Genomic DNA, 23,728 nt, shown 5'->3' on the forward strand with positions numbered 1-23,728 from the left:
AGTCTTACACATGGGGAATAGCAACCCCAAAATAAATTATACACCTGGTGGGGTTGAATTAAAAACAGTGGAGGAAGACACTATTTTGCTGCATTAAAACATAACTGCCATTTTTTTTCTGACTATTCTTGAAGCCTGTTCAAATCATCCTGAAGGAGCGTTGCTTGACATTGATCATTAACGACTCCCCCAATACGGTGAGAAGTTTTTGAAAAGGGTAAACAGGCGACCAGGAAAGTCAATGCTGTCCAATCGATGAATTATCGAACATTATCTTCTAGAGATAGGGAGGTTATGATCCCACTGTATAAGGCAATTGTAATTTGATTTGGAATACTGTGTCTGTGTGGAGGCCCCATCGGTAAAAAAGAGTGAAACTCGCAGGATGAAATCGGCAAAAGGGCGACCGTACCAGGAAAGTCTTATGTGCACTGCAGAGCTTGGCAACTAGGCACGTCAGAGGGGGAACTAATTGAGGTTTATAATGCTCTGAGAGGGATTAAAACGAATGGATGCGGGTTTTTTTTATAAAAAATTCCACAGCTAGGGACATAAATTCAAATTACAGGGAAAGAGGATTAGATTGAAAGAAGTTTTCTTTTAGCTAATGGGCCGTTTATTGTTGGAACAAATTTCTGGTTGAAGCTGATGACAGTTTGTTGAAATTCAAAGGTCAACTAAGTAACTACATGATAAAAAGATAAGAAACAAATCTAATTTTTGTTTCTTATGTATTTGTTTTTGACTCTTGCATCAAAGGCCTTTCTTGCACTATTTGGCTAGTACAAATACTAAGTAACTAAGTTAGTTCTCTACAAGCACCTTATATTTCCTGATTTTGATTACTGTGATATTATTTGGTCTCCACAACTGGAATATCTTTCTCACAGACTTGAGGAATTCAAATCAAATTCATTAAACTCCCGTGCTATCGAATTTTCCGGCCGCTCAGCGTCGAAACAATGATGCACTTTTCCCTCGTTTCTGAATCGTTCCTCTTCGATCGACACGACAACCCTTTCCCATCATCTCTTTTTCTTTACAATATTATAAACTCTGTTACTGATTGTTCGTCTCATCTCGAACAAATACCTTTTACTATACGCTCCCCCATCCACTTAAATTCACCTTCTAACAATCCCCTTGTAAACCTTAAGGGAAAAGCTCCCGTGGCAGAGTCGTAATTCGTGTGGGTAGATTAGAGGGTAGTACACGCTTTGAGTTGACTGTTTAAACCACCGTATCTGCTAAATATGACATTCTTGTACCCCTCCGACCCTATGCGGCCGTCCCGATGTATAAACAAAAATTTATTTATTTTTTATTGCGCGTGATTTCAGGGTTACTTTTAAGTATGAGTAACTCCGGTTTCGTTGCATACTCATAAAAAAAAATGGTGTTTGAATTTTAGAGCAATCGTCGTGTGGATCTACTTCAGTTGATGATCGATGCGAAGGTATCGGATAAAGACTTTCGAAATGTAAAAGGTGAACAGCTGACTGCAGGAGAAGAATCTGAAATACAGTTTGAGAAGAAGGAAATCCTGAAAGATGGTAAGTTAGGTATTAAATAGTTTAGCTAAAATAAAACTTTATGCAATAATTAGTCAGGGCGAAGTCAGCAATAATTATTGCTGACTTCGCCCTTCTAGCCAAAGTAATCACTGGAACTTATGAAGCGTCTGATATCCTTGGCAAAATCTTGTAGACAAGTCAGGAACCTTACACCGTTTCGCGTTGACTCTGCCACCACGGACTTTATGGTCAGTTCACTAAACAGAATCAGCAAATGACTCTTTCATTGATTTCTTTGACAACTCCCAATCACTGATGAATCCACAAGAGGCAATCCACAAGTTTGCCTCTTCTCTTAAACTGCAAAGTTACTAGCTCTCATCTAATTATTGTAGTTTATTATTATTATTTTTTTTAATTTTCTTTACTCTAACAAATTATTATTATTATTTGTTTAGTGGTAACTTAATGCATACCTCTTTCGTATATATGATTTTAATGTTTAAATCTATATAAATGTTTATCTTCCTGTTGGATTTCATATTATTGTTATAAACTCTGTTCATTATTCTGCTCTCAGACACTTGTTAATGGTTACCTGTTGTGTATCTTGTTATAAATAAAAAATAAAATCGCAAGAACAATTAATGACGAAACATGCTGTTGGTTTTAGGAACATCGACGACTAAGTCCGTCTTGCTTTGTGTATATGTCTGTAAATTGCGTGTGTTCTGAGGTCGATTTTCTGTTTTTGGACGAAAAAACCCAAAGTTTTGGGAGAGAAAACCATGCTAACTTCGCCTGAGCCCGACTACTCAGCCATGTTGTGGAAAAGACCCATTAAATTCCTCCCGGCATCTACGTTATTCGAACTCGGGCCTTTTCCACCCGGTGTAGGGAGGACGGCGATCCTACCAACTGTGCTACAAAAGAGGGTGACGAAACATGTAAACTGATGTTAATTTTTTCTAGATTTCATAAAAAAATTAACTCTGTTTCCATGAAACTCCAATTTAAGCATTTCATGAAAATACTACAGCGGAAAAAAAAGACTGACATGTTTCAAGCAGCATAGCTTGCCAATTATTTTAAAGCTGTACAGTAGATTACTGTAATTTTCCTTTCCTCTTATACGTATATAGAAAGTAAAATGACACCCTTTTTCTGTTCAAAACATGATAATAAAAAATAAGTCTCTTCCTCCTTCTTTGTCTGTTGGCGACCTATTCTAAACAGTCGTTTAGTGTTCAAGAAATCTTGATAAGACGATAACATATGGTTCAAGGTTCTTCCAGTAACTTTGTCATCACATATGTCTGAGTTGCTGTATCAGTAAGTAAAAAAATATAGTGTAAATGCATCATTCTTTTACTTGCAAATTTCCGTTTTTACATAAAAAGCATCATTGGGACAATAACAATCCGTCTGAATAATGCATTCACAGAATGATTAATATTAGTTATTAATAATAAATTAACAATTATTAATTTATATGGAAATTATTAGTATTAATAAATTAATACTAATAATTCTGTCGAGAGTACATTATACTTATTTTTTTCCCTTTATGGTGTTCCATCACCTTTTTTACTTTAGTGTTATTCTCAAACATTTGATTTTCAGCCCTTTTTGACAATCCTTCGTAGAAACATTGAGGCTCGCAGTGCAACCTCACTTACTTTATGCTGTGGGTCTCGTGATGCCAGTTCGAATTGCTGATTGTTGTTATTATTTTTTTTGTTGATAAAATATGTACATTGGGCAGAATTGTGTATATCTCAAAATAAATTGAGGCTGAAGCACAAAATAAAATAAAGCACATTTATTATACAACAAGGTTAATTACATAATATACTGCGATTGTTTTCTTTATCACAGAACCTGAAATACAGTTTTTAATGCGCCGTTCATTATAAAGTACGGCATGAATTTCTTTTTCTACGATTAAGAGGAGCAAGGGAAAAGTAGAGAATTAAATTAATTGGAACAATATACTTAGTTATCTACTTTTCCCTTGCCCCTCTTAATCGTAGAAAAAGAAATTCATAGCATTTTAAACGTAGTTTTAATGCAGTATTGTTTGCTTTAAACATACGTAAGACTCAAGAACTTGAGAGAGACTTAAAAAGCTTATGTGAGAATAGTGATAAATAATATACAATGGTTTAAACTGAACGACTAAGTTTAGAAAACGTAAAACTATTGAGTTTTGTTATGTGTTCCATGAAGTTATAATCTTAGCAGCTAATTGATAACTTGATAGCTATATTTACTTTTCATTTCTGTTAATCACAGAAAAAGAAAAAAAAATCGAAGGCACCTGAAATGTAATACATTGGTACGTTAACTAATTTGCTTCTTTTTCCTTTCCCTTTAGGTACTGCAGTAAAGGAAGATGACCACGTAATGACAGATGATGAAATAGTTTCAAATGCTATTCTTGTGTTTCTAGCCGGGTACGTATTTGTTGTTATTCTCCGATGCTTAACCCCATTATATCTTTGTGTTGTCTGTTTTCCATGGGAAGGACGGTTTTTTTGCGCATAGATTACTCTGATCGTAGTGCGTCCATTAATATGGCCTCTTTATTGATTTTAATGTGAGGATTTTTTAAAATATTAACTTAGTAAATGATCTCCAAATTTGCGGCTACTAAATATTTTTCTATTTTATGTAATAAACAAAAATAGTGGCCAGAACTTTGCTTTTTCACAATTTTTACATCAGGTGGAGGCGCATCTAATCGTATGATTTCAGTTTATCACCGCTTTTTTTTTCCTTTAATAAATTCCTTATGATATTCATTGCGACTGGAAACTTGTACAAGCGATTCATGCTTTGGATGATTCAGCCATCGACTGGTAAGAGAAAACCACCTAGTTGTCGTTTCCCTAGGGCACGGATTATTTGCTATATGTAATCAATGAGAGCTACTTTTAGAGTGATACGTCGCTCCGTTCTGTTAACTTATGAGTACAACTACATTAAACAATATTTAATCAATTATAGTATCAAATGTATATAAAAACGAGTACAAATTGATAGTATGAATAAAAATCAACAATAAATACAAAATGTATTTCCTTTATTTTGTGTTATTGTGGCTCAATAACACAAAATAAAGGAAATACATGTGTCTTAATAGGCACCCACTTAATAGCCACTGGTAAATTATTATAAACGAGGTCTTTAAGAAAATAAGTTATTACATTTGATTCTCGCAAAACAATAGTGTATTGTATTTTATAGCAGTGCATTTTGCATGTCAGTTTTCTCTTCTTAAAGGTAAGGAATTTATTTCTGAATTTTATTAATTTCAGATATGAGACGACCAGCACAGCTCTCGCATTTACTACACACTTCTTGGTAAATCATCCCGATGTACAGGAAAAGATTCGAAATGAAGTCATGGAGGTTGCAAAAGATCAGGTAATTAATTAAACTTATTGAATTGCATTGTACGTTTCAAATAGAAAATATATATTTCGCTATGAGGCACTGTTTATAAAATAACTTGCGAGATCTCACGTGTTCTCTCAAAGTAAATAAATAATTATGAGCTTAAAAGTTTTTTTTTTTAAAAGAATTTGTCCAGTGCATCTCTCCAATACAGCATACCCCGAGGGGTTTAACAATAAAGAAAACAAAGTCCTGCATACAGTGTAAACTTTCAAAGGTTACACTGATCCATGCAGGGAATTTGAGGACTCTTCAAACAGATAGGATTAATTCCATGCCAGTTTTATATTTGTTCATTTCATTCAGTAACGATATCATCGGCAGCTTCAGTCGCTTTGTCACGTCTCAACAGAACCATTTTGGGTAAATTGTAAAGTGCAATGAATTTCTTAATGTTGACACCTTGCAGAAAAATGGATAAATTTTTGACTCGTTATAAGAGACAAGATGGAGATTCTGACCTTAGTTCCAGTAGAACCAAATTAATAGTTGTTCAATTTCATTCAGCAGTTTTGAGCTAGATGGGTCAGGACCTCGAAGTTGGACAGGGAAGGCCAACTCTAGGTGATTGCCTCGGCAGTCTTCCAACAGAGGGACAACCCATACCTTGTAAATTGTGAGATACTAAAGAAAGAAGGTACTGTACTCCAGCAGTACTGAACAGAAAACTCGTGAGAACTCGGCGCACTCCAATTATCAAAACTGCTTTGTCTTTTAACGCGTCTTCTATTTTTATTTATTTATTATGGTTTATTAATCTGACACAAACAAAGGATGCCCAGTTATAAGCGTGAACGCCACAACGACGTGTTGTAGTCAACGTGTTTATATGATTGCAATACCTAAAATATAATCAAAAACAGTAAAAATGGAAATTGCAAAGCGCGAATTTTCCCTATTCGAGACTTAAGGTGAGCACTTTCAATTTAGGCTATGAACCCCCCCCCCTCCCCGTCACCACTAATAACATACGTATTAGTATTATCGCTACAAAAATGTTACAAATGTGCTTCGTTGCTTTATATCATGCAAAAACGCTTTGATCTCTCCTGGCAAAATTTCTGTATATCATTGGTACTAGATCAAAGACCTTGTATTTTCTGGTAAACTTGGACCGTCATTTCTCAATCCATCCGCGTAATTTATCTAATTCTTGTTTAGGTGGCGCTAATCACCTTGGTCACTTATATCCCATCAGAAAATTTAGACGTTAAACTTGAAATAACGATGTCCTTAATAAATATTAGTAACAATAAGGGGTAAGCAGCACCAGATCCTGTGGCATTTCACTGATAGCGTTAGCATTGTATAAAAAAAAAACATTGATAACATTAGCCTGAAGAATGGTGGTCATTTATAACTACTGTTTTAAACCTCAACCTCGAAACAAACAGAAGATGACGATTACTTCCTCCAACTACCTAAATACTTTGATGCAGCAATTTACATTTCTTTGTCCTTTCTGTATCATGATGGCAAACTACTTTTGGTTACTTGCTTTGTAGTTGAACTCACTGACTATGCTGCTTCCAGATAAAGAAAATTTATCCTCTTTTTAAGAGGAATGGCGACACTTGCATTTAAAAACTCCGTTCTTAAAATCTACAAATGACACGGATACTTTTGACCAGGATCGTAGTGTTCTAAAGCGCTGTTTTTTAATCATCGTTCTATGAACATTTTAACCGGATTGTGGTGCATTGATCAAAGATCAGTAAATGGATTCTATGTTTGAAAAATAGATTACTTTCATTTACTTCCATAATAAATGTGTTTCACAGATCAATCTCTCTCATAATCTGTGCTGATAATACGTCAATCAATAAATTAAGGTTTTATATTTTAATAAAGATGGCGTGCATGAAATTTTTAATGGTTGGTCCATAGTGTCGGAAAGGTTAAGAAAACCGCTGCTCTAGAACGTGTGAGAGTCGTAAACTTCAAAGAACATTTTAACTTCCTGACACCGAGTTGGTTTCAGAAGAGGGTTGCACCAGTTCTTTTTATTTACTTCCGAAAACAAAAGAACACCAGTTTACAGTCACGATAAATTGACGCCTGGTGATGCCATTGACTGCATCAGTGAATTGTAGCTACTGCGAAAGAGGAAATCTTCCTCTATTGTTTCTAATCAAGAGTACTCACTTGACCTCGGATAGATGAGTACTCTTGATTAGAACTTCACCTTGGACGTCATTGGAAGGTTTTCGTCTTTCAAAGAGAGGCGGTTCACTGTTTACTGTAGAGATTTATATTGATGACAACTGATGAGCGTGTTAATCTTATATCACTGGGCCACGAGCGCAGCAGGTACTGATAAGGTGTTGCAATTTATTATGAAATGTCTAAGCCAGTCGCTCGTGTTACTATTCCTTTATGTTTTCATTTCTCAAGTTAGAGCAGTTTTCACCTAGGTGGAATATACTCTTATGAAATTCTACACCAATCTCGGACAACAGCATTCTTCAAGCACTTTAAGTGCTGCAGTCACGCTGCCCTACTTACACTAACGGAGAAGATACAGCTTTAGTGCTGACGAAGTAATTTCGTTCACATCATTCAATTCAGTTTTATTGTGCTCTACGCGAGGAACGCTGCAGTCCACCGGATCTTTCTAAATTTGTGGCAAATGTCATAGTCACTATCCTACCACGGAAGTTACTGAGACATCCAAAGTGACATAGATCCAATCTCTTTTTTTTTGTGGGGTCAGAAAACATGTATCCTGTTTGAGGCTCTCGTAGGTAGCACAGTTGGTAGAATCGCTGTCCTTCTCACACACCAAGTGGATGGAAAGGACTTGAGTTGGAGTCTCGTCGATGACGTGAGGAAATTTTATGGAATTATTTTTTCACAACATGGCTTAGTTTCTCCGGCAAGGGGTAGCATGGTTTTTTTTTTTTTTTTTTTCCCTGAAACTCGAGTTTTTCTTCCAGAAAACAGAAAATTGACCACACAACACAAGCAATTTACAGACAGTATAACGGGGCAATATGGCCTTAGTCGCTGATGCTCCAACAACCGCGTACCATTTGAACATGAAATATCCGTAAATATGTTTCTGTCAATATTAGTATTAACAACATTATAGAAGGAAGCAAATCTTATAAAACATCAGAGAGAAAAAAAACACTTAATTTTCCCATTTCTGCCAATAATTTGTACAAACCTTCCATAAATGTATTTGAACTGTTCACTACCATAATCCTCGATGTAAGTTTATTCCAACGAGGAATACTTTATGAATGCAAGTTTCCGTACATTTGTTTTTGCAATTATTTTATTTTTTTTTTTCAAATTTAAATTTAGGTCCCCGTGTATGTGTGTGTCCTCTGAGAAAGCGTATAGATGCCATCACCATTTAGTTTACTTAACCCTTTTTAAAGCTGTTAAGCTTCAGTTAGGTCTTGATTTCCAGGGACTGCAATTTACAGACCCCCATTCTTGCCAGATAAAAATATCCTTTTCTGCTCCCCCCAACTAATTTTGTTTCTGTTCTCTGCACCCTTTCCAGTAGATCAAGGTCCTTCCTAAAATGAGTTCAAACCTATATGCCGTATTCCAGAGAGACAGAAAATTAACCATTATGTCACATAATGGGCCAATCACTTCTGTCCTTGCTGGCAACGCTCCTGTATATTATTGACTGAACCCCGTTAGCTGTTATAACAGCCTGTTTGCACTGCTTAGAGAATTCCATGCCAGCTTCTACAATTACACTCTAGATCTTATCCTTATTATTTTGAATTTAGTGCTAGTTTGATGTGACATGTTATTCTGAATTAGTGTTATCCAAATGGAGTATTTTGCTTTTAAGACTGTTAAAGCTCAGTTGTCACTTTTCACTCCATCCACTTACTTTATCTAGATCGTCTTGAAGAAGCCTACTCTAATTAATCATTAACCACCCTACCTCTTTTTTTTTTTTGTAAAATATGAACTTCAGAAATGCCAAGTAAGTCCCCTTAGAAAAGAGGGGGTATAGGGGTCCTCCCCCGGGAAAATTTATTCCCAAATTCGGGATTTTTTACCAAGTCTTAAATAGTTAGTTCGAAATGATATTTTTCAGATTTCGAGGAAGCAAATTATTTTATCATTTTGACCTCTTAAATAGTATAGTATCACGCAGTAAAGGTAAACTGCAGCCATTATCAATCCACTGTAGGATGGAAGCTTCCTCAAGGATTCATGTTGAGGGAAATGGACCATAATCTGCCACGCTAGTCCAGTGCGGGTTGGCAGATCGACTGTATTTAGCTGTCAGGGGCTTGAACCCTTGTCTACTCAAAGAGTGTGTGCTACTGCACTCCCGCTCCTGACCACTCGGTACGGAGGATCACATGATACAGTATCAAAGGTTACCATGTCTTACAAACAGTATCTGGAAATAAAACCGTCCATCACAAGACATTGATTTGCTAGCCCACTCCATTTTTCTGTGTAGTTATTGTTATATTCTTCATAGCCATTTAGTCCATAACAAACTTTTAGTCTCATCTTTGTTTTTTCAGTGTTTATATCACTTTATACTGATTTATCATTACGCATGCCTGTGTCTAATGATCGTACTGTTCAGAATCTACATGCTTCTTAACCAAAAGCATAATTCGTTCTCCTTTCTTCCTATCATGTTCATCATTTCTGTTCACATTATAATTGCGATATTCAAATTCTGTATCCACCGTATTAGAGTGACACCATATTTCTGTAACATTGCCTTACCTAGACTTCTGTCGGCCTCTGGCGAAATATTCATCTGGGCTCCCCGCCTCGCAAAAATTTAAGGCGAAATTCGCAAAACTGAAAAATAAAGGAAACGCCCAAAAATTATTCAAATCATAATTATTTATTTAAACTTTAACGACTATTACATTATTTCTATAAACTTAAGTCTTCACATTATTTTACGATATTTCATCATCATCATCATCAGCCATTTTCAATCCACTGCAGGATGAAGGCCTCTCCAGCAACTTTCCAGTTGCTTCTGTTTTGAGCACTGGACATCCATTTACTACCCACAAACTCATGAATTTCATCTATCCATCTCCGCCTTTGTCTTCCAGGTTTTCTTCTAGCTCCTCTTGGATACCATTCTGTTATTTTCTTAGTCCATCTGTCATCATGTCTTCGAGCTATGTGTCCTGCCCAAGACCATTTTAGTTCTTTAGTTTTGATAAGAATGTCCTTTACTTGAGTTTGTTGCCTAATCCATGTGTTTCTCTTCTTATCTAACAGTCTTATTCCCAATATGATTCGTTCCATTCTTCGCTGTGTGGTTCTCAGCTTCTCTTCCATTCTTTTGGTGAGTGCCCAAGTTTCACTTCCATAAGTCATGGTGGGGAGTATACATTGGTTCATTATTTTACGTTTCAGACAAACTGGGATATTGCTCTTCAGTATGTGACTATATTTCCTGAATGCTATCCATCCAAAATTTATTCTTCTCTTGACTTCCAGCCATTTATCATTATTACAGCTAATAACTTGTCCCAGATAAGTATATGACTCCACCTTTTCAATTACTGCTCCTTCAATCATTATTTCCCTTTCTGTGGCATACTTGTTCATCATTACTTTTGTTTTAGCCATATTCATCTTTAGTCCAAAATCCTTACTAGCTGTGCATAACTGATTAAGATTTTCCTCTAATTCTTTGGGATCATGGCTTATGACCACAATGTCATCTGCAAATCGCAAATGGTTTAGGTACTCTCCGTTCACATTGACTCCATTCTGCGACCAGTCTAATCTTCTGAAAGCTTCCTCAAGGGCAGCAGTAAACAGCTTCGGAGATATTGTGTCTCCTTGTCGAACTCCTTTCTCAATTTTAAATTTCCTACTGTCTTTGTCTAGTCTAATAAAGGAGGTAGCACTCTCGTATATTTTCTTCAAAATCATAATATATGGGGTATCAATGCCTTGTCTTTCCAGTGCCCGAAACATTGCCTTATGCTGTATGGAGTCAAATGCCTTTTCATAATCCACAAATGCCAGGCATAATGGTGTTTTATATCCATTTGCTTTCTCCATTAGCTGTGATATTGCATGAAGGTGATCCATAGTTGAGAATCCTGTCCTAAAGCCAGCTTGCTCTTTCGGTTGATTCTCATCCAGTATTCTTTCTAATCTGTTAGTAATGACCCTTGTGAACAACTTTTAGATGTGGGATAACAAGCTAATTGGTCTATAATTTCCAATTTCTGATTTATCTCCTTTCTTATGCAGCAAAACTATGATTGCATTATTCCACTGCTTAGGCGTCACACCTTTTCTAATGCACTTTGTGAAGAGCCTTGCCAGTTTTTGTGTTATGTCTCTTCCTCCCAATTTTAACAACTCTACAGTAACTTCATCTTCCCCCGGGGCTTTCTGATTCTTCATTTTCTTCAATGCATGTTCTACCTCATCAGGAAGAATATTGGGTATGTCGTATGTGTTGCTACTTTGAAATCCATCTTCCCCACTGCTGGCATCATTCCCCTGCTCCTTGTATAATTCTATATAGTAGTCTTCTGCTATTTGAATTATGCCTTCTCTGCTGTTTATAAGTACACCATCGCTATTCTTCAGTTTCAGTATCATTTGTCTTTCTGTATTACTGCTCATGGCTGCTGATTTAAATCCTTTGTTTTCCCTTAATGCTTGTTCTACTTTTCTTGTGTTAAATCTTCTTATGTCCTCTCTGAGTCTCTTTCTAATGGCTTTGCATAACTCAGTATACTCCATTTTCTCCCTGTCAGTGTTTTTCTTGCTTTTCATTTGTCGTCTTCGGTTCATCATGACAAGTGTTTCTTGACTAATTTTTTCTTCTTTGGATTTCTTTTTCCCTATAGGTTTCTTGGGCTTTATCACTTTCAAAAAGTTGTAATATTCCTCGTCGATATCTTGCTCCTCAGCAGTCTGCAGAAGCTCAGACTTGTTCTTAAGTTCCAGTACATACTGCTTTTTCTCCTCTTCTGTTATCTCAAAGACCTTTGTATTATTTACTCGAGTCAGTTTTTTCCTTTCCTTTCCTACATCTATATCAAGTGTACATCTTACCATTCTGTGATCACTTCCAACATTTACCTTATTCAGGACGGTGACATCATTCACAATATATCTTCTATTAGTGAGGATGAAGTCGATTTCATTAGTAGTTAATCCATTTGGACTCTTCCATGTCCACTTTCTGTTCACCCTTTTCTTGAAAAAAGTGTTCATTACTGACAGTCCTTGAGATTCTGCAAATTCCACAAGTCTTTCACCTCTTTCATTTCTTTCACTAATTCCAAAATTTCCTATAGTTCCCCTTTCTGTGCTGTTTTGTCTTTTTCCAACCTTAGCATTGAAGTCTCCCATAATAATAGTGTAGTGGGTTTTCTGCTCATCTAGAAGACTCAATTTCAGTGTACATTTCTTCAACCTCTTCATCATCATGGCTCGATGTTGGTGCATAAATCATTATAATCTTTAGCTTGTATCTCTTAGAAATCTTGAGTATTAGTCTTGACACTCTTGGTGATGTACTTTTGAATTCCAAAATGTTGTTTTTAAAATCTTTATGGACCAGAAACCCAATTCCACCTTCACTCCTTTCACTGTTTCCATTCGTGTACAGCAGATTTCCACTTGATAAACTTATAAGTGATTCATTTCTTCTTCTTGTTTCAGCCAAACCGATGATATTCCAATTCACATTTTCTAATTCCTTTTCCAGCTCTAATATCCTGTCTTCACCGATGAGTGTTCTTACGTTGCGTATAACGTCTAATATTTTTTGGTACATCTTGTTCTATTGACATAATGGCCAATCCATTATTTCTTTCTTGGCCAACTGCTGCTGAATGTTTTAATCATTTTGAGTCTTAAACTCAGTATTTCACCAAACAACTACACTTTTAATAAATTTAAAAGAAGTAATTTCTGTTCACAAACCTTGTGTTTTAGACTGCCATTTTTGCATCTTTTTCTTTGGCCTGTTCCTTGAGTTCATTTAATGCAGTTGTAATATCCCATAACTGATATCGTACTGCTTCAACAGCTTTTATCATTCCTTCCCATCTTGTTTCTGGTAGACATTTCATAGTCATTTTCATGTGCCTTTTTAAAATATCCCACCTACTTGGCAAAGCACGTATAATCTATATAATGTTCCAAAAAATAATTCTACTGTTGTTGAAGTATGTGCTGCATCAGATACAACTAAATTTAAATCATGTACCACACGCAGAACATAAAAAGCTCTTCTATTTTTTTTGTAAAATTCTTGCTTGTTCTCTGTTTGTCCCAAATATTTTCCAATATTTGGTTCAAATAATTTTTCATTGATTCCTCTCAATGCCACATTTCGTGAAGCTAAAAATTTATCTTACTCGTTCCAAAATCATTCTTCAGTTTTTTTTTGTCTTTTTTCTCTATCAAATTTTGATTTACAACATCCATAATTTTATTAGACTCTAACCATACAGCCAAAACACTTGGTCTTTTTCTCACAAACAACCCTTCTAAGTACACGGTCGAAGTGAGTGGTCCTTTAGGCACCTCAGATCAAAACTTGGTGATTGTCCCTTCTCCAATGGAGCCTTTATCTCATGGTTATTCACAACCTCGTGTTTGGAATTAAAAGAATGCAAAATGGGATGACCTGCAAGATTTCTTTTCCTTGGTCGGATTACTGTTTCAAAACTTCTGATGTCAACGTTTGTTCAGATCGTGTCAGTGAAATTATTCTTGCAGGAATGGAATTCTTTATCCCACACTCCACTTTAAAATTTCGTCCTTTGTCTAAACCTTGGTTTTCCAATAAATGTGCTAAGGCCGTTCAGGAGAAGAATGTTGCATATCGTAATTGGCTTGTTTCCAATTCTTCAGTTTCATTTTCTGCCTACACCAAAGCTCGCAACAATTGTAAAGCAGTTATTAATCAGTCCAAACTAGATTTTGAACAGGCTAAGAGTAGAAAACTTGCCTCTTGCCAAAGCTATTGGCCGCAACTTTTGACCATCTCTGCCCACCTCTGTCAAAATCAGATGGTTCTGTTGTCACTAAACAAAGGCTAAAGGTGACCTGCTAGCATCCCATTTTTTTTCCAACTCGTGTATTAATGATCTTTCTAAAACATCTCCCACTATTCCAAACACGCTCTATTCAGTGCCTCCTGTGGTCTTCCGTCAAAAGGATGTCAGAAGGATTTTGACGAATCTTCATGCTAAGAAAGCTCCAGGTCCTGATGGCATTTCTCCACTTGTTCTCAAAACCTGTGCTCCTGAATTTACTCCTGTTATTTGCTGCCTTTTTTGACTTTTTTGATATTTTTCCTTCTGCTTGCAAATTTGCTCATATCCAGCCAGTTCCTGAAAAGGTTGACAAATCCCTCCCATTCAATTATCGTCCCATTGCAATTACTTCTACTCTTTCTAAAGTAATGGAGAAATCAATTAACCGTCAACTCTTAAACTACCTAGAAACCTTCTGTCTGATCAACGATCGCCAGTATGGATTCCGTCAGTGTCGATCCACAGATGATATTCTGGCTTAAGTTATTCATTTATGGACAAATTGAATAGAAAAGTTTGGTGAAACACAAGGAGTTGTTCTTGACATCTCAAAGGCTTTCGATCGTGTTTGGCATAAAGATCTTCTAAACAAGCTTCATTCATATGGTTTGCCAACTGTTTTTTGTAATTGGTTATCCAGTTTTCTCTGTGATCGGTCACTGAGGGTGACGGAAGATGGCTCTCTGTCTTCTAAGTTCTCCACTAATGCTGGTTTCCCCCAAGGTTCATTTCTTTCTCCCACCCTTTTCCTATTGTGTATTAATGACCTTCTTCCATTGACTGGAAATCCTATCCATAGTTTTGCCGATGATAGCACATTGCATTCCACTTTCCATTTTGAGAAACCTTGCCCTGCTCAATCAGTGTCAACTTTTCGAATATCCGCTACCAATTCCTTAAATGCCAATCTCCAGTGCGACAAGGATAACTTAGGTGATTTCAATCTTTCTACAACTGAGTCTTGTCTTATATTTCACAAAAAGGATTCTTTTGCTCCAATGTTTATCTTCGGTGACACTTCGATTTCTAGGCAAGATGATATCTCTTTTGTGGAGTACCCTGACTTCTAATCTCTCTTGGCGCAAGCACATTACAAATATTGCTTCCTCTGCATCTAAAAAACGTGGTTTTCTCTTTCGCTCTCGGCGTTACTTTTCTTCCAAACAGCTGTTCACTCTTTACAAATGGCAAATCCGCCCTGCCATGGAATATTGTTCCCACATCTGGGGTGGTGCCCCCAAAACCTCTCTCAGGCTTCTTGATTCCATTCAGAAGAGCGCAGTTAGGTTAATTAATGATTCATCTCTAACAATGTCTCTCCACTCGCTGTCTCATAGATTTACTGTTTCTGCTGCATGCCTCTTCTACAGATACTTCCATGGGCACTGTTCTTCTGAATTGGCTTCTATAATTCCCGCTCGCTCTTTCAAAACAGTCCGTAAACGTGCCGCCACCAGTCAACATCCATTTACTGTCCAGCTTCAAACCCACAGAACTAACTTTTCATCTTCCTCATTTATTCATTCAACTGCCGTTTTCTGGAACAACCTTCCTTCATACGTATTTCCTGAAAATTACAAACTACAGAAGTTAAAGGTCAATGTCAACAAATATATTCTTTCGTCTTCTCAACCTCCAACCCAAGCACGGTACTAAGTACTATAGGTCGCAATACCTCTCGTTTGGGGTTTTCATAAAAAAAATCAGCACAATTTGTTTTGTATTTTCATACTATTTGTAGGACAATTTTTAAATTGTTTCATCTATGACATTTTCGTTTAACATTCAAATAATCTTATTATGCTTCCTTCACGCCTCTTTTTTTTTACATCTTGTTTTTATATTTGTTCGCTTATCTATATTTTCTTAACAATTGTTACTTTACCAAAGGTTGTCTTTCCAGTTTTTTAGGTTGACATTCGGCAAATTCCTTCAGTTCTAATGCTACCTTCACAATAGTAAAGGTCTCTTAATTTACTGAATTTAACTTTTCATTTTCAATTTACATCATTAACACATGATGATTTTTACAATTTGTTTTTAATCTTGATGCAGTTTCCATTTGGGAACATTTATCTCGTCTTACTTTCTTTGGTTTTTAATGCGCATTCCACTTTCTTTCACTACATTTCTTGCTTTTCATTTCTCGATTCATTTACAGAGAAATAATTGTGCATCAGTTTGGGAAATATATAATTTTCATTGTCATAATGGTTAAAGACTTCTTTTGTTTAAGAACTTTTCGTGTTTTATATTTATATGATATTATTTTCATTGGCTCCCACTCTAGTATTAGGTATGTGAAGTTTAGGTGAAGTGCTGTCTTAGTGCCTGTTTCCTCAATTCAAACAGTTTGAGGAGCACCAGAGGTGCTCATTCTCACTCTTGGAAGAATGTTTCCAGTCTGTTTGCCAAAGCTGAGTAAAGCAGTGGCAATTCTTTTCTTCTCTGTATTAATTTGGTTGGCTAAATCGGGCGTTACAACCTGATATTCTGTGGGTATGGTCTTTTTAAGCCTGTAGTACAGCCATCGGCATACTATCTCTAAGTCCAGCGATGGAGTACCTGCCACGACTTGTAGAGCGGGGGTGCTCACCATGTGGCAAGCTTTAGTGATGGCCAGTAGGATGACTCACGGAATACCCTCTAATTTTCTTTTATTTCTCGCAATTGCAGTCCTGTGAAACTAGATGCTAGCTCCATAGGAGATGACGCGGATAAATATTACTTTATAGATTAAGTTTTATTTAGATTCCACTAAGCACACGACAGATCCTCGCATTCAAGGTAGCATAGTCTGATTTTGTTAGCTATGTGGTCTGTATGGGGTGCCTTACTATTAAAAATTATACCAAGGTACTTTAATTCTTGAACTCTCCTGATGGAAGTGACGTAGATTTTAATAACTGGAGCTGTTATGAGTTAGCCCTTTAATAGTATACTTTTGGTTGTTTTAGTGCAATTTTTGGTTTATGTACCTACGCCCACTCCTGTAATTTCTTCAGTGTGAAGATTAGCTGATTTTTTTTTTTTTTTTTTTTTATTTCTTTGCGGTTATTTTCCCTCCCACTAATAATAAGGTCCTCTGCAAAGGCAAAAGCATCCGAAGAATTTAGATCTATTTAGATAAATTAAAAATTTATCAAGTACTATAGTTCAAAAGAATGAACCCAGTACTGAACCCTGTGGGCAGCCTTTAAAAACTGGTCTGCATATTTCTTGGATTCTGGTTCTGACTGTGGCTGGTTTGTCTTTGAGGTAGTTGCTAATGATGTTGAAGAGGTACATCGGCCTGGGGTAGCCTTCTGAGAATGTTAGGCCGCCACAAGGTGTCAAAGGCACCAACAAAGTCAATAGAAATGGCTAGCATGTCTTTTTTCCCGCTGTGGGTCCGTGCGGGTGGCATAGTGGGATCGTCATCGTTCTTCCCACACCGGGTGGAAAAGGCCCCGGTTCGAATCTTGTTGATGACGCGAGGAACTGTAACGTTTTTTTTTTTTGTTTTTTTTTTATTCAGTGGCTGAGGTAATAGGTCTCAGGTGCAGGTAGCAAGGTCCCCCTCCCAGAAACTGGAATTTTTTTGGGTGACTTTAATAAAATAATTTTAATTTGTGTCGTTAGATTCATTAAGCAGGTGCTGCATAACATCCTCTGTTGAGTGGCCAGGTGTGAAGACATATTGTTATCTGAATACAGAGCTGCTTCCTGGTTGTGATCTAGTAGCCAGGAAAGTATGAGTCTCTCCCAGATTTTACTAAGCACTAGTAGCAAAGCTATACGCCGGTGAGATCTGGGCTCGGTAGGTGGCTTCTAATGAGTTTTGAGAATAACCAGTAGGACAGTCCGTTTCCAATGGGGAACACACCCAGGGCAAGGTGGTTGTTATACAGTTGGGAAAGGTGATCTGGGAAGGCTGTGGATAATTTCTTCATCACAACTTTCAATTCCAAAAATCCAGTCCTGGGCACTTGTTGTTCTGAGTGCGGTCCAAGGCGACCGTTATCTCATCCTGGAAGAAAAGAGGTTCTGTTTTAGCAGCTTGATATACGTTGTTACTGTTGTAGGTTTCTTGCTGTTCGGGCGATAGAGCATGCCTTTCACTTGGGAATAGTGCATTGGAAGACATTAATCATGTCTTCCAAAGTGATATAGGTGTCATCTATGGTGGTGGATGAGTTTACCAATTTTTCTGTGGGAAAGCTTATTGGTGACAATCCGGTAAACGACTTCCCATAGGTCGGCGTTCCCGGTCGTTCCAACCAGCTATTGCCAGGATTCCCTCTTCCTGCCAATTTTAACATTAGGCGTGGAACTGCTTTTATTATTCGTGATCTTGAGTTGGATTTGATCCCAATAATGAGGCCAAGCGAATCTTTGATATCTTAATGACTCTTTGGAATCATAGATGGGCTAACGCTGCTAAAGGTGAAATAACTCGTAGGCTCTTTCCCTCTGTTGTTGATTTTCCGCTAGAAAAATGGTTTGTGACTAAGCTACAAACTGTTTTAATTTACCGGTCATGGCTCATTTCTAGCAAAGCTGAATCAGCTGGGTGTTTCGGTAAAGGTCGCAATGTCACTGTAAGGCTCTGGAGACATGGAGTTATATTTTATATTGTCATGAGTACTTGGATCTCAAAAAGGAATTTTTATGTGCTAGATCTAATCTTGCTCATCTGACTGAGGGCAATGAGGCTCAGTTAATTAAGACTGAGCAGGATTTTCAGGCTTTTCAATAATTTTTCAGGAAATTATTCCAGAGAAGATCTGTGTTCCTCTAACTTGAGGAAAGAATAGTAGAAGGCTTATAGACTACTGAAATGAATTCTGTGTGATAGTTTAAGATGCTGAAATAAACTGTGTAGTTTACTTTGTGGTTAATGATTACCGTGTTCCTTTGTAGACAGGATAATCTTATTGGAAAACTTTAGTTACTTGTAACCATACTGTTATTTGTCATTATCATGTTGACTGCATAAGATCAGTGGCTCCTTATCTCTCGTTTGTGTCTTATTGTGCCATGTGCTTGTCTTGTGGTTCTTTGTGCCACAATTTATATTTCTAACTCTAATAGGTCATGTGATTTGTCTGGAAGTGTATTATGTTGATTGCGATTGATTAATTGAATTCTCCTGGCTTCCTTTATGACCTTGTATCTGTATACAATGAGTGATCACTGAATTATGACCACCCCTATGAAAACTGAATGCGTCGCGTTGACTACGTGAGGTACGACAGTGCGGAGTTAGTCGAACTACGTAGCATAGATAAGGTGTCACTGGTTCAGTAGGTAGTAAAATTCCGACCATGATGGGCAAAAGGAAGGATTTATCGGACTTTGATAAAGGACAGATTATGGGTGCTCGACGAGCTTGGTGCCTTGACTTTCCAAACGGCTGAACTGGTGGGGTGTTCGAGAGCCGCCGTAGTTAGCGTAACAGGACTGGCGTCAAAATGGTCAACCCGAAGGCAAAACTGCAAAGGTCAGCGAAAGGTTCACGTTAGAGGTGAGCGTCGGGTCCGACGACTCATACAGGCAAACAGGCGCAGCACTATTGAAGAGTTTAATTACCCAATACAACATGCCCGGAACAATATCTGGCATGACCATGCGTCGCACGCTGGCACGTATGGGCTATACCAGCAGACGACCCCTACGGCATCCTTTCCTAACCATCGACGTAAAAGACTTGTTTGGTCCAAAGAGCATGCAAGTTGGACGTTAGAAGACTGGAAGAAGGTGTTGCTGGTCGGATGAGTCATGTTATTTACTCACACCGTGGATGGTTCGGTACGGATTTGGTGTCAACAATATGAGACTCTTCATCCATCATGCATGGTATCAAAAGTGGAAGCGGTTGTATGCTGTGGGACATGTTTAACTGGCAGGAACTTGGACCCCTGGTGCATGTGGAACAACGTATCAGTGGTCTCCGCTATCGTCAACTGCTTGCTGACTGTGTACACCCCGCTATGTTACATTTTTTCCCGAATGGCGATGGTGTCTTCCAGGATGACAATGCGCCGAGCCATCGGGCACTTGATGTGCTGGAATGGTTTGAGGAACACAGTTCTGACTTCCGGCATATCGATTGGCCTCCGAACTCCACCGATATCAATCCCATAGAGCATTTGTGGGACACTGTGGAAAGGCATATCAGGCGTCTGGATACACCAATCACCTCCATACCTGCACTGCTAACCGCATTACACATAGTTTGGTTGGCCATACCTCCAAAACGCTTTCGACATCTTGTCGAATCAATGCGACGTCGCATAGCGGCTGAACCTACGAAGTAGTAGGTAGTTGGTTATAATTCAGTGATCACTCAGTGTATAATGTCTGTATACGATGTGTGTGTGTATAGCGGATTTTTCAATTTTTTTTGTTTGTTAATAAAAATGTAATGTAAAAAAATGCGCCTTATAAGAGTGGTGTAATTTCTTTTGCTTCTGAGGATCCTATAGGTTTCCCTCAGATCAGTCATCTCATTTTCAGACCAGGTAGCTCTTGCCCTCGGGAAATATATTCTAGCCCTGTTTACTCTTCGCTGGAGGGATTCCAGTTCAGGGATCACCAGAGGTCTGCATTTACTCTGAGATGCGCCTGGATACACCAATTTCCTCATGCAGGAATTACATGCATTTATTAGGACTTTGGTAATTTTTTCATAGTGAATTTCAGGTTGTTGGTTCAGGAGGTCAGGTTTTATTTTGCTCATTTCTGTTCTGAGGGTTTGCTTAAAGGCATTCCTAGTCAGCTTTTTTATATCGTACATTGTTATGTCAAAGTTGGGGAGGAAAACCTCCAGTTGACGGACAAGGTTGAAAGTTATCGCTTTGTGATCCGACGTGGTCCAAGCTACTTGGATACACCAGTTGGTTATTCTAGGAACTACAGAGGCTGTGGCTATGGTCACATAAATATGATTCCCCAATAGCTGAACTGAAAGTTGGCAGGTTGCGGAGCCAGTTTAGCACTACAAAGGATGTGATAGAAAGTCCTCCATTGCATGGCCATTATGAGTGCCAGCATGGTCCTCCATTTGGCTGTGGCTGAGTTTGGATCGGCAATTGGCATTCATTACCACCAGGATTCTCTCGCATGGTAGAGACGCAAGAGCAAATTGTAGGAAGTTAGTAGGAGGTGTAATGCTACTCCCGGCCTGCATTAAGCTGAAATAAATAATCTGGACGGATCCGAGGTGACTGATATGTGCGTAGGCTGGAAAGCTAGTGCCAAAGGTGTTCACTTTAGTTCAGTTGGTATTTATGATCATTATAGCAGCGCAGATGGTGTCAGAGATGGTTTCCACTATTCTGTAGTACCGGAATTAACCCCTGTCCATACTCATGTGTGTGTATTTATTCTAGATTTGTACTGTTTATCAACGACTCTTCTCCTTCAGGAACCATACTGCGTCCGTGGAAGGGTCTCTGGTTACCCCCTGGCTTTCAGGAAAATCCAGACGACAAATCAATTGTGCCTCACTGCTATCATCGTCCGCAATCCAGACCTAGTAGTAACACAGATAGAATCACTCTGCATCCCCCACCTAGCCGGGGGCTACAATAGAAGGCAGCTTCGGCCGTATTGCGGTCCTAACAGCATATTTCCAATTTGGTATAGATATCCTCCCGCACAATAGCTCGATTGGAACAAGCTCTTGACCTCCTGGAGAACACTGATGCCATTATAGCAGCAGATTCGAATGCCCGGTCGACACAATGGTTCAACACCTCTACCGATGCAAGAGAATACATGTTAGATGAATTCATTGCCTCACGCGGCTTTGAAATAATCAACAGACCAGAACAACCAACCACCTACTCTTCGGGAACTGGAGAGTCTAACCTGGACATCCCACTGATTACTTCTTCTCTTCGCAATAGACTCCTTCATTGGCAGGTGCGTGACACGGCCACTACTAGCGACCATCGCCTCATCACTTAGTGTCACCGATTCTGCCCTCCCTTGCCAAGTGTCTATCCAGGATATTGTAAGATTCTCTACTAAAACACCGAACTGGGACCAGTTTGACAATGTAATTCAAGATGTTCTTCATGACCCAGCTAGCAACTTCTACCAATCAATGAACAGTGTGCAGAGTCTGCTTCTCAAAGCTTCAGCGGCTTCCATGAAAAAATGTTTCAGGAACCCAAGATCTGTACCATGGTGGTCGCAGGAACTCACTAACCTGCGCAATTCTCTGAAGCGCGCTCGCAAAGAGTACCAACGCAAGAGCAGGACTGAACCTGCTCACATCGTAGAACAGTATAGGGATCAATTCAAAGCAGTCCGCCGTGAATATACTAACAAAATTTACCATGCCAAGCAGAGCTCCTGGCGTTCCCTTGTGGAGACTGAGGGGAACCGAAATCCGTGGGGTTTAGTCCACAAACTCGTGAGCAATAAGCTGGGATCCATGGATGTCATACACTCTGTCCGCTCTTACCCATTCCAGCGAAGTGCCCACACGCGCTATTCTTTTGTGTGCACATGAGCAGAATGTATCCAAAGTGTTGACAGTGAAAGCACCTCAATACGGTATAAAGCTCTCTAAACCTATGGGAGTTTGCTCAGAGTATATGCGCTCTTGAGCCTGCAGGAAGTTTCATACTTAAGTAGAAAGCTTAAAAATGCAATTAATAAGTGAAGGTGACTTAGTTTTGGAAACTCTTTTTAGGACCATTCAATTGGAAAATTCTTCAATTGTTAAGGTCGCTCAAAATTCTTAAAATAGATATCTCCCATGAGAGTACGGATTGTGGCAGCCATTTAATTGACATCAAATGATATGATGGAAGGTCCCCTAGCTTTAGGGGCCTCTGCTTTTAAACCAAGTTTACTAATCTCGGGAAGGTCTTTGATAACATTGGCATCAGTGGGGGGAGAAGCTTCAATAATCACCCGAATGCTCCTAATCTTTTTTTTACAGATTACCTTTATTTTCGGCAGTAGTGGGGCTAGGTCGTCAGTCACAGCCCTATGCACAGCCTCGCTACATTTGAGCTGTGCATCGGAAGTGGGTCTCAGGATGATAAAATTCTCATTTTTGTATTGGTTTGTCTCAGTATGCTTAACTTTGTGGGTTTTGGATTTTTGTTTGAGGAGTCATGAGCAGTGGGCTGTCTTAAGTGCCTACAAATAAAACTTACTTGGTCTTTTCGCTTTGTGGTCATATTCAGCTTTGTAAGGAGAATTTTTGGTTCTTTACATGCAATTATTATTTCTAGTTGGGTCCACTAATCGATGATCTTTTGCCTCAATGGCAAGGTAATTTTCTTAGAATTGATTGACATTAGTTCTTCAAGGACATTTTTGACTTTGGAAATAGGACCTAAACTTAGCATGTCATTGTCAGAAGTAGTGTCATGATTAGGTGCATTTTTTTTCACTTCTATGAGTTCCTGTGAGTCACCCTGTTCACGCCATTCAGGGGAGTTATTGGACGACTTTGTGGATGATTTCTGTCTTTTCATCTTCCTTTTAGTAGGACGAGGATTTAGAGTCACTCTCGCCTTACCAGATATTCCACTAGTGTGGTGGGAGTGGTCAGAAGAGGGATACAAAACCACCCAACGTGCCGGGACGGGAGATCACCACTAGTTGAGAGTCCAGGTGAGCAGCTGCTGGCACTGTCCAGGAAAACAGGATTCTCATAAGATCTCAATTAACGGCATACTCCAGGAAATCAAGCTACTCGTGATCTCT

At 38.4% G+C, this 23,728-nt stretch overlaps 1 protein-coding gene across 1 annotated transcript in view; it reads left to right on the forward strand.

Annotated features, from left to right (window-relative positions):
- The window catches only part of LOC150085783 (cytochrome P450 3A6-like), a 75,754-nt gene that overhangs the window by 40,413 nt on the left and 11,613 nt on the right, over positions 1-23,728 (forward strand). Inside the window, exons 8-10 of the mRNA XM_090374691.1 lie at positions 1,412-1,553; positions 3,892-3,970; positions 4,835-4,943. Coding sequence (XP_090230817.1) covers positions 1,412-1,553; positions 3,892-3,970; positions 4,835-4,943 — 330 coding nt within the window. The remainder of the gene's footprint in view (positions 1-1,411; positions 1,554-3,891; positions 3,971-4,834; positions 4,944-23,728) is intronic.

Source organism: Mastigoproctus giganteus, chromosome 5, assembly GCF_048544385.1.
Source record: "Mastigoproctus giganteus isolate SK-2022 chromosome 5, ASM4854438v1, whole genome shotgun sequence".
NCBI classification, from domain to species: Eukaryota; Metazoa; Arthropoda; class Arachnida; order Uropygi; family Thelyphonidae; genus Mastigoproctus; species Mastigoproctus giganteus.